The sequence below is a fragment of the Pteropus alecto genome, unplaced genomic scaffold (genome assembly GCF_000325575.1).
Source record: "Pteropus alecto unplaced genomic scaffold, ASM32557v1 scaffold86, whole genome shotgun sequence".
In the NCBI taxonomy this organism is placed as follows: domain Eukaryota; kingdom Metazoa; phylum Chordata; class Mammalia; order Chiroptera; family Pteropodidae; genus Pteropus; species Pteropus alecto.
In genome coordinates, this window is record NW_006442109.1 from 10,844,902 (window position 1) to 10,856,563 (window position 11,662).

General features: G+C 34.5%; 1 protein-coding gene across 3 annotated transcripts; it reads left to right on the forward strand.

The window, feature by feature from the left end:
• Window positions 1-1,290: 1,290 nt before the first annotated feature.
• Window positions 1,291-9,840, forward strand: PCLAF (PCNA clamp associated factor). 3 transcript variants are annotated; one of them, XM_015596101.2, is made up of 4 exons: window positions 1,296-1,478; window positions 1,788-1,868; window positions 3,739-3,901; window positions 4,873-5,567. In XM_015596101.2, the coding sequence occupies exons 1-4, from the start codon at window positions 1,433-1,435 to the stop codon at window positions 4,955-4,957; spliced, it is 375 nt and encodes a 124-aa protein (XP_015451587.1). In that variant the 5' UTR covers window positions 1,296-1,432; the 3' UTR covers window positions 4,958-5,567. The 3 variants fall into 3 exon arrangements, with proteins under 3 accessions (XP_015451588.1, XP_015451587.1, XP_006920332.1); XM_006920270.3 differs by lacking the exon at window positions 4,873-5,567 and adding an exon at window positions 8,432-9,840 and having other exon boundaries at window positions 1,299-1,478; XM_015596102.2 differs by lacking the exons at window positions 3,739-3,901; window positions 4,873-5,567 and adding an exon at window positions 8,432-9,840 and having other exon boundaries at window positions 1,291-1,478.
• Window positions 9,841-11,662: the final 1,822 nt, after the last annotated feature.

The following is an 11,662-nucleotide window of genomic DNA, read 5'->3' on the forward strand; positions in this document are numbered from 1 at the left end:
CTTTCCCTATTGATTGGTATTAGAAAGACAAACACCTGTAGTAATATGTAGACTGCCCTTGTGTGCAAAGGCATATTTGTAGTTCTTTCTAGCAATTTACTTGGCTTGCAGACTAGGAGAAAAGATGAGCAGATTATGCAGTTCTAATTTCTGCAGGGATCTGGGATATGAGTTCAAATTAAGTAATTCAGGCCTTTGTGGAAGCCACTTTAAGTGAAAAGGAAATAACACGCATTGAAGAACCATTGTTTATTGAGAGGACGTGATGACAAAGGACAAAGGAATATACCCTGGGGCTTGTTGATTTTTCTAAAAGGTTTTGGCTGTAATCTTAGACTCCCAGGTTTAGAGAAAGCTACAATTTCCAATACATTGCTTGTTAATATAATGTTAATTTCACCTGTTGTCTAGATTCCTTTAATTCTAAAACACACAATAGTTGTTCATTCTGTTAAAGTACTAAAAAGTTCCGAAAGTTCAAAAATAATTTATTGGAGAGTATCAATGCCGTGCTTACTTACCTTCAGGGTTGCCTTTCAAATGAGCTTTTAACAAAATCCCAAAGCAAGATGATGATGTATGCATGGTATTCAGAGAGTGAAAATCACTCCCCGGAGATATTGTGAGTAATTGAAGATGAGCATAGGGATAGAAAATCGTTATGAGGGCTTATTTTAGTTATGCTCACTATGTGCCAGGGCTGTACTCTTAGCACATTCGGCATATTTTCAACCACTCTGAGACTGTACAGGTCTCAGGAAGACGTTTTTAAAATTTGTTTGTGTGTTTATGTATATAAAATTCACTCAGTGTTTTCTTTAGTTTTACACCATCCTAAAAATGTAGAAAAGCCCTGTAAATAAATTATATTTGCTTCCTTTTCTCCCAATCTATACAAGTGTTTTAGTTAGGGACGCTGTAGAAAGAGTTCCTGAAGTGTTAAAGGAAAGTGTTCTTTATTTTGATTTGCATGAAAAAGTCCGCTTCATTTCAGGTTTCACTTCCAGAGTCAATCATTATGGATATAACCCTGCGATAACTTTTGAAAAACTGGTAGAATTCTCTGTCCTTGCTCAGTTTTATTTTCTAAGCAGGCCCATTTCCCTAGTTCAAAATCTTAGCACTCACAGGCACCCCAGAAAAGCGCCCCGGCACCGCCCACCTGGGACGGGTACGAATCACAAGCTTCTGCGAGTTGATGGACGCGTCAGCGCTGCGCCAAGCCTCGCCGCTGTCATTACTGGACACTGGTGATTGGTTGCGGTGGGACGGCGCGGAACCAATGGGAGCGGTGACCCAGGAGAGTCCACGTAGCGCGCGGAAAAGAGACCAATATAAACTGTGGCGGGAGATTTCGTTTTCGGGTTCTTGTCCCGTGAAACACCCTCGGCTGGAAAGTCAGTTGCTTGCTTTCATCTCCTCGCATTCGAACATGGTGCGGACTAAAGCAGACAATGTCCCAGGCACTTACAGAAAAGGTGAGGCAGTCGAGCACAGTAGTAGACTGCAGGGGGTGCTCCGGGTAGCCTGGCCGAAGGCGAGAGAGGCTGAGTTCCCCCCACGGCTCTGTGCGCCAAACTGGTCCAGCCAGGCCGGAAGCAGTGGCTCGGCCCCTTAACCAGGAGGAAGAAGCGGCGGGGACAGGGGAGGGTTATCTTGCTGTTCTGCATCGTGCGGCGCACCTGCCTAAGTGGTTGGGTCGGGACTGTGGTCAGAACGTGGCTATGAGACTTGGTGTCGGAACTTACTGCCTCCTTCTGAACTCTCTCCTTTGCGTCTCTCCGCAGTGGTGGCTTCTCGAGCCCCCAGGAAGGTGCTTGGTTCCTCCACCTCTGCAACTAATTCCACATCGCCTTCGTCAAGGAAAGGTAAAAAGCGTCCTGGAGGAACCTTCTCCAAAGGGGATCAGGCCTGGCACCATACTTCTCCCGACCTGCGAGCCCCCTGACCTATTGTGGAATTTATTTTCCTGAGATCCTCACGCCCTAATTTCTTCCTTGCCCTCTATTATAATGAGGGGGCCGTTACTTGGAGAGCTAGGGTAGAGGTAGGGATCACATTGAAAAGAATCTCAAGCCTTGGAGTTAGGGACGGACACAGTTTACCTTCGAATCTACTTTTTTCTAGTCTAGCATGTTTACTTTTAACATTGATCGACAAATGGCTTTTTCTTGTAAGAGGCTATGTAAGCGTCCCTTTACTAGATAAGAATTAGGAAGATAATCATGTTATCTTCTTGGTGTAAATGTTTTTGTTTTTATTTCTGCATGTTTTTCTTTTCTTCCTTTTTTTTTTTTTTTTTTTTGAGTGTGAAGCGTCTGTATGTTTTCAGTTCCTGATACTGCCTTTGGGACCTAGTAGTGAAAACTTGACCAGGGATATAGCTTCACACTGCTCCTGGGCAAGGAGAGGTTGAGAAAATACCGAGCCATCCGGTGTGTCATTCCTTTCAGTAGGAAACTAAGCAGTAAGGAAGATCAAATTCGCAAGTTCTAGTTAAGAAGGTACAAGGGAGCATTGTTAAGTTCGTCACGGGGGAAGTTAACTCAAACGTCCCCTTATTCAAAACATTTCATTAGAAAATATTTACTATTTCAGTCTCTTTAGATAAAAAATAATAAATAGGTCAAAAATTTTGAAAGTTGATGTGTACCCTTTATTACTAAATTCCAATTAGAGCACATTTCATTGTCTGGCCCACTGTTCAAACGCAACTGAATAGGCCCTTAATGAACTTGTGTTGGAGAAACACACCTATTAAGGCATTTTACATATTTCTGTTTTCAATCAATATTCAATTGTATGAAATTGGTAATATCCTCATTTTAAAGATGAAATTTTAGCTCGGGTTACATACCTCTCAGTAAAGGTCACACAACTAAGTCTGCAGAGCTAGGTTTGAATTCTGTGCTGAATACACTTTCTGAATATCTGTTGCTGCTGTATACTTTCTAGTAATGAAAGCATTCTCATAAGGTTCCTTCAGGAAAATTGTGAACCAAAGAATAACTATTTCTTAAAGGCCACGTGTACTTTTAAAAAAGTACAAGCTATATAACTTCAGACAGTATAGGTAAATACTTTTGTAAGTTTTCTTTACGACAGCTAGAGTTCGTGATGTGTCTAAAGCAAGGGATATATGTGCAACTTAATAATTTGTTTCTCTTGATATTCTAATCATTACTTTATAAAAAAGGGTAGGAATAGTCCCTCAATTTTTCCTTTATATCACTGTTTTAAAATAATCAGGAATTGGATTTACCTTATGAACTGAAAAGGAACCAAGTTCTTTGAAAAATGGAACTTATTTATGTGGAAACTTTCACTTTGCTGAACACTACTTGCTTAACTTTCTATATGTGCTCTAACTAAATGACCTTACTAATTGAAAATGTGGCAGTTTATACTACGTAGTGCTACCTTATATTAGGAAAAAGTGTGTCAAACTTTAGTATGACAGTACAAAAGACTGAATAGCTCTTGTAGACAAAATATGAAAAATATTTTCCAGTTGTAAAAATTCCATTAATGCTATTCTAAAGGATATACATTATTTTATAATACTGTTTAGTGTACTATTGACTGAATACAGCTCTATTTTGTCACATTTTCTAATTATTTTAAGATGGATATAATACTATTTAATACCCTTTAGATTCGATGTTAAAATTAAGTTTCTTTTTAAGGAATGGCTATTGTATTCTTAGTTATTTAGTTCCATTTGTTTATATTTGATAGCTGAAAATAAGTATGCAGGAGGGAATCCAGTTTGCGTGCGTCCAACTCCCAAGTGGCAAAAAGGAATTGGAGAATTCTTCAGGCTGTCCCCTAAAGATTCTGAAAAAGAAAATCGGATTCCTGAAGAGGCAGGAAGCAGTGGCTTAGGAAAAGCAAAAAGAAAGTAAGTTTATATATTCTGGAATATAAAGAAAATATATTCTTGAAAATAAAAGACAAGAGGATATTGAGTAACTTTAAAGTTTCTCCTTGAGCAAATAAGAAAATACAAACCACAGGGTTTTTAAAACTTGTGTTATTCTCTTATTAAAATTTTCAGACATCAATGAAAAGTATTTTTATTCATTCCAGTCACTTAAAGAAGATCAGTGCCCATTAAATGCTATTTTATTAACTATGAACTTCCTGTCTTTGTTCTTTAAATTTTACTGTTTTCTATAGTCTTTTTTGCAAAAAAGCAATTTCCATGTTAGTTTATCTAGCTTGGATTCCATTAACCCCAACCCTCAAAAAAACTATTAGTTCAGCCTCCATAAGAAATATTATAACCAATGCAGAAAAGTTAGAAAATATAGAAAAACTCCATCACTTAGAAACAACCAAAACTAACACCATGGTGTATTTTCTCTATAACTTCCCTATAAATCCATAAGAATACTTTAAAACAAGGTGGGAATAAAACTACACACAGAATTTAGTGTGCAAACTTTTTAAGAAGATAATTCATGCTTTTTAAGCTTTTAATATGAGGACAATGCTTATGATGAGTGTTAAGCAAAAATTGTGGATGCAAAAGTACAATCTTTATTGTGTGAAAGACATGTACATAAATATATCAAATAGCAATAGAGATCATCTCTGGGTAAAAACCTCTTCTATACTCTCTTTGCTATCAATTTTCAACAACGAATATACTTTTAAGAATCAGGGAAAAAAATAATGCCACTCAGAAAAAAAGACAATAGAAACCTGCTTTTAAAAGTATAGATTTATAAGTGATAGGGTCCAGGCTGTCTAAACAACTTTGAAATATTTTGTATTGAAAACAAATTATTTGACTGAGGGTGGGCAATGGTGAGCATGGGTGGGTGAGTGGTGCCACATCACTGCTATTATGATGCCTCCTGATTTAAGATCCTGCCAGCTACCTTGCTGCACCATTCAAGAGTCCATGATCCTCCAGGACACCAAGCTGCAGGCTGGACCCAAGGTGCAGTGACCAACATGAGCAAGGGGATGCTGGTCAGGCTCAGTTTGGGGCTACTGCTTCTAGCCTTGCATCTGCCTACGCAGATTTATTCATACCTTCTGCCGTCCACGCCGCCACCACCACCACAAATCTCAACCAGTAGTGTCCTGCCTTTAATAGCCAGTTTCCATGTAGTCTTGTTTGCGCTTCTACATCTCTACCTTTAAGAGACTCGGGCCAAGTAACATCCACAGTTCACCAACCCATATTCCACAGCTCAATCCATATGGCATCTTGAAGTCTAGTGTGATAAGGAAAAAAGTCTTCATCAAATCTACTAATTGTTAATCTACTAACAGAAAGTTTTGAGAGTCTCATATTGGACTGCTTTAAAGAACATCTGAAGATTTGAGTAGATAATGAATGCCAATATTAAATCTGGACTTTCACGTACAAGAATGAAGAGAGAGACAAAATTGAAAATTAATGATGATTAAAAGTAACTTGAGAAGTATGGATACTTAAAACTTTGCCTTAAAAATAAGAATAGTTTCACCTTGATCTAGAGAAACGGGATGAGCTATGGAATGAAGATTCTGTTTTCAATTTGATTCATTAAATCTAGAAGGCAGCAAAATGATTAAGTAATATGTTGATTTTATTTCTACGTACTTCAGAAGGAACCACCAGGTATTACTATAAATCCTCTATGTATTTCAGCAGTCTTCATTTAATGCTACTGTACTCTACATAAAGTTTTACATTAAGTTTTCACTGTCCTCTGGGGAACCTTTTCCTCTGGGGCTCTGTATTTGACATTGCATTTGATTTCATGTGGTAATTGACATTGCCATGATGGATTGGATTCATTACAAATCTAACTATGAATACCTTTTACATATACAATTAAGAGTAAGTGACAGGTATTTCCTGTCACACATTTCCATCCAACAAGAGTATCAGATTCACTTATTTGGATAGTTTAAATTAATTCCAAAGATTAGAAGTGCATTGACTTCAATCAGTCTTAAATACTGCTTTTTATTTATGCATATGTTAAATAATTTTTACAACTTAAAAATTTATCTGTTTTGAAAGCATATTTACCAAATCTTGAAATTAAGAGGCAAATATGTAAAAGAGGCAAAAATAATGTATATTAGGTATTTTGGAAGTGAAGTCTGTAAAATTACCTGCATTAAATTCACAACTCTTTTGAGCTCTTTCTATAAATATTTTTTTAAAAAGCTTTATGAATCAGGATGGCTACATTTGGAACACTCTGTATATCAGTCAATGTTTTTAGATATTTAGAATCTAGTCCTAAACCTAAGTGAACTTGATTCTGGAAATTAAAACATTTCCTGCTGCTTTAACATACGGAAACCTTTTTAGATGAAATCTTTGGTTCACATGTTCACACACTGATGCTTAGATGTTACAGTATCCAGCATGGCCATAGTACTCTTAATAAGTCTTAAACTAGTATTTGCCATCTTAGAAACCTGTAAGGAAAAACTAGATCCAACAGATCTTAAGTTATGTGAGAGCTATGTGTGTAAATGAACACTCCCTTTTGCTTCATATCTGAATATTACATCTGTTTTGGATTGTATATTGTTTGAAATTGATTTGCATTGAACACAAGCTAGATAAAATAAATGGCTGAAAAAACAATTAAAACAAAGTGATATATAAAATGATGTTTATGCATATAAAATTTTAAGAATTCTATACTGTTCATAAGGTCATTTAGTAAATGGTTATCGAGGCTTACTCTCTTATGAGATATTTAAAAGGAAAGTCAAACTCTGAAGCAGTAACTAAATTTTAGACTTTGTTGCTATATCATTATTATTATTTCCAGTGTCAAAAAAAATCAACCAAAGTGATACATTTTTGGATAGTCTTTTAATAGACTTGCTTTCATGATCCTGTAAGTCTCTTCCACTTCCTTCTTGTTGTCTGGCACCATTTTTCCTTGTTCATTCTCATTCCAATATGAACAAGCTAATAGTGAATATCAGCACGAGAATATATTACAATCTTTTTAAATTATTTATGACTTCCATTAAGGAAACAAAGTATTTGGTAGTATAGCCAAATATGGCCATACCATTGATCATGGTAACAACAAAGCCTGTATTACAGGCTTTCCATTATATGGAGAAAGATGACATATATATTCTCAGAAAGAACTTGAACCATAATATTATACAAAGTTTATATTATTCCTTTAGCCCCTTTCTTAGATTGTTCTTTGTTTAGGAGAGTTGTAATTACCCCTTTATTGATAGCAATGCAAATCGATAGCTTAACTATTGATAGTAAGTAGTAAACTATTAGTTTATCAGAAGGACTTCTGCTGTTAACTCCCTAATTCTTAATGGAATATGGCTACTCCTATGGCTTTATTTTTCTCACAAAGGCAAGGTAAACTCCATCAGTTGCATAGGGGAGAGTCAGAATCAAGAAAGACTACCTACTTAAAACCTTGGACAGAATCATGATACCTAAAGTAAATCAGGTCCTTGCAAAAAAGGAAGTTTGGTTCATGATAGTGTTCATTTGTTAACTTGATTTAATTTCCAGGAAAATACAATGAAGACCTCTCAGTAATCTAATTTGTGAGTCAATGATAATCTCATACCAAGTAATAATACCTTCGTTTTAGCTTCCTTCTTTGACTACCTAGCTGTATGACCATTCAGGCTTACTGGACCTAATTTGAAAACTGATTCTTTTAGAATAGATCTCACAAATTTTTAGTAGTTCTAAAAAAAATTCTGATTTATGATTAAGTTTTTAATTGACTTTTTCTCTATAAAGAGTATAATGTGTACAAATGGCTTTGGGATAATATAAATTATTTTTCAAAAGTTACAACCATGTAACTCCAGTTTTTAAAAGCTTTTTTTCCATTTTTTTATTGCCCCTTGTAATTATTTAAAAAAATTAGCCAGCTTAAACAATTTATTTTTTTAAAATTAGGTAATACATTCATATGGTTCAAAAGGGTATACAATCAAATATGACAACCTTAAACAATTTATTTTTTTTAAATTAGGTAATACATTCCTATGGTTCAAAAGGGTATACAATCAAATATGACAACTTGCTGTTTTCTCTGCTCTAGTGGATTATTAATTTTTTTTGCTTTTATTTATCACAAAGTTCTTGCCAAAAGATCATATTCCTCTTTTATCATCCACTTAATATGTTGAAAGACGATACTATAGAAATAGAGTCCCTTTTTAATAAAAATAGTAACATATTCTAATGGAGAAACACTAATTCAGCAAATTAACAGGCAAAATAAATTGTTAAAAGATTTATTGTTCTAGTACTTGAAATTTATAGGTGTTTGTCAATTAATGGAGTTTAATTTTCTTTCATTTCTAGTCATTTGACCAGACCTACTGCACTGTTAATTAATGTTCCTATGTTTGTAACTTTGTTTTTATAAAAGTTTATATTGACTGTTATTCTCTGATCTTTCTACAGAGTATGTCCTTTGCCACCTGATCACACAGATGATGAAAAAGAATAGAACTTTTTTATTCATCTTTGACTAATGTCTCCTGTTTATTCTGGTATCCTAGGATGTAAATTTGCATAAATGTATTTGTTCCAATTAACTTTGTTGAATAGGAATTTAATTTAAAAAATGAGGTTACATATAGTTATGCAAAAGCAAGTAGTTATGATATTAGAGAGTTTGTAAGATTAATCACGGTTATTTACCTTAGTATTCAATATAATGTGGTATTTGGTTTCTTTTACCTGTTGTTAAACTTCTTGTTCTTGCTAAAAACAAATCATTGTGTGATGTTCTAATTACAAATCTGCTGTATTTGAGATTTGCTTGGATCTTTGTACTGCTGCCATTTTTATTGGCACTAGAGTTTTGGAATGATGCCATATTTTTGTTCTTGTATTTTGCTTTAAAAAGCAAAGTTAAACTTCTGCATATTAAAAAAAAATCAGTATTAATTAAACTGAACCTACATCCTTTTTAAGAAGGGGGGTAAAAATGCAATGTTGAAAAAATTTGGATGGCTGTCTTAGAAAAATGTAAGGCAATTTGCTCCTGAGGGTTTATTTTAAATGGTCGATAAAGCTTCTAACAACAAAAAAAGATAAAATACTTACAAAGAATCAAGCAGGAAGAATTCATAGACTCCATTAAAAAAGGACTATGCATTTGATTTGGTATCATAAAATATTACCTCTGGGCCTATACTTTTAAATTTGGAAATCAACAAAACATGAAAAGCAAATCATGCCATTCCCAGAGCTATGTCTAAAGTCCTTAGAGCTACCATTATATTTTTCAAGATAACCAGGGCAGAAGTATAATTGAAGAGGTGGGTATAGTAATACTTAGTAACAGGAATTCTTGCTTCCTCATCACATTTTTTACTCACTGACATCTGTTGTCAAAACTAGTCATGTTTTAACAGGCAGGTTTTTCTGAAGTTTGTTTTTAATAAATGAATACTTGTTTTCACAATAGACTATATCCATTTGTGTGCTTCCTAAGATTATATTCTACTAGATACTTCTATTTTATTACTTCCAAATACAGATCAGTGCATTGACCTGATTTCAACTTTCAAACTGCACCCTGATGACTGTAGATTATATTTTTTTTGTCTTTTAGAGGTAACTATTAAATGGAATGTTACTGAAGTGCAAGTAGAATTTTTATTCTAAGTACTTCCTTGATAATTAGGCTTCTTATTAAGGAGTAGCTCAAATGAACACTATTAAAGCCAAGTTTTGATGTGTCTGAAAACTGATTTGTTGTTTTTGACTGATGGAAACTTTTTTGGTGGTGTGTTCAATGAAGTCTAATTTTGATATATAATTGTTTCTAAGAAAGTTTGACCTAAAGAAACAATCTTTTTAAATATACAACATTTGATGATGTCTCATTTTTATTAGGCAGAGGTCCCATGTATCGGTTACCTTGTCAAAGCTTTTTGAAACGTAGATTGGCAATTTAGCCTCTTCTAAACATAAGGGAAGTACAAACTTCCTGTTTCCATTGAAATTGAATTAAAAAATAAAATGTATACATAATTAAGTTTGTAATTTTATACCCTTCACAAAGTTAATCTGGTGTTCTTCTTTGAATAGATTATTCAAATTATTAATATTAGTGTTAAATTCCTGGCCAAACAATGATTAAAATCACTTTTCTGGACTTTTTGAATGCTAGGACATTGTGAGGATCATATGTATTTTGTGTTTATATAGTTTCATAAAGGAAGAGCAATACTAGAGCCAAAATTATAGTGTGCTCAGTTATTTATAAGATGACAAATACTTAATCATTTTTCAAAAAGTAAAGCCTAACCTAACCGAACCTTTCACATATGTATATATACACAGCTTACAAATCTCACTGTATTTAGAATCCCTTGGGCCAGTGGTCCCCAACCTTTTTGGCACTAGGGATGAGTGCTCGTATGAGAATCTAATGCCTGATGATCTGAAGTGGAGTTGAGGCTGTGATGCTAGCACAGGGGGTGGCTGCAAATATAGAGGAAGCTTTGCTTACTCGCCTGCTGCTCACTTCCTGCTGTGTGGCCTGGTTGGGTCCACAGCCCAGGGGTTAGGGATCCTTGCTTTAGGCTAACTCATTTTCGGAAAAATTGAAGGTTCAGCTGGGCCTTTGTCCAACCAACATTGTTATAATGGTTCCTTTTACCTCTGAGGATAGCATATGGAAATTGGAACGATTTTCACTGACTCAGAACTGGGAGGAATGTTAGAAGGCATGCAGTTGTTCAGTAGGGAGACTGTTTAATTGATTGACAGCTCATTGTGAAAAATGTTATGAGTTAAGAATTTTTCTAACTCCCCTCTTCCTAGTCTTGGTTCTGTCCTTGACATGACACAAAACACGTTATTCCTTCCACATAACAACCTTCAAGTAAAGATAGGTGTTATATCTTTAGCATTCTCTTCCTAAGGCTAAACATTCTGTCACATATCCCAAATGAGTTTCTCTAAGTCCCTTGTATAAGGGGCTGTGTATTTTGTGTTGTATATTGCTTAACATAAATGATAAATTGGCTACATTTCTTGTAACTGATCCCAAGTATTCATTAATTATTAGACTAGTTTTGGTATCTTTTATATTTGGAAATGCCAATGGAACGCATTGGCATCTGTCTATTTGAATATTAATCACTCTAGAAACATTTAAGTATTAATTATTGAGTAATAGAGTTGTGTGTCCAAAAAATAAACATTAGGTACCCTAATTTTTTTAAATAATTACAAGGGGCAATAAAAAAATGGAAAAAAAGCTTTTAAAAACTGGAGAAAAAAGCTAGTCATACTGATCTTTCCATAGGACACATTTGCCATAATCATGTTTTAAAATTTTTAGAGACATCTGAGTCCACCCGAGTTTTAAATAAGTCATTGTTCATTGGGCTCATAGTTTTATTTTCTAATTAATTTTTTTTTAATATTTAAACCTGTTGGCAATTGAAATGCCAAGCTCTATTTTGTCATGGTAATGGTTTATCACTTGTCATTTACAGCCACATTTTTTTAAAGAGCAATTACCAAATGTGTTCAGATTCCATTTGAATTGCGTGTGTACATACTTCCTCATGTGTGCATGTCCACGAGAAGGCTTGAAATGTTTTAGACCTATTAAACAACCTACTACTAACATTTGAATCTGAACTGATTTTCTAAAAGTTTTGCTGAAGC

Excerpts from the sequence above, each read along its gene's own strand:
- PCLAF (XM_015596101.2), top strand. The coding sequence starts at position 1,433 with ATGGTGCGGACTAAAGCAGACAATGTCCCAGGCACTTACAGAAAAG. Across the intron at positions 1,479-1,787 it reads CCCAGGCACTTACAGAAAAG|TGGTGGCTTCTCGAGCCCCC; the intron begins GTGAGGCAGTCG and ends GTCTCTCCGCAG. Across the intron at positions 3,902-4,872 it reads TTAGGAAAAGCAAAAAGAAA|ATCCTGCCAGCTACCTTGCT; the intron begins GTAAGTTTATAT and ends TCCTGATTTAAG.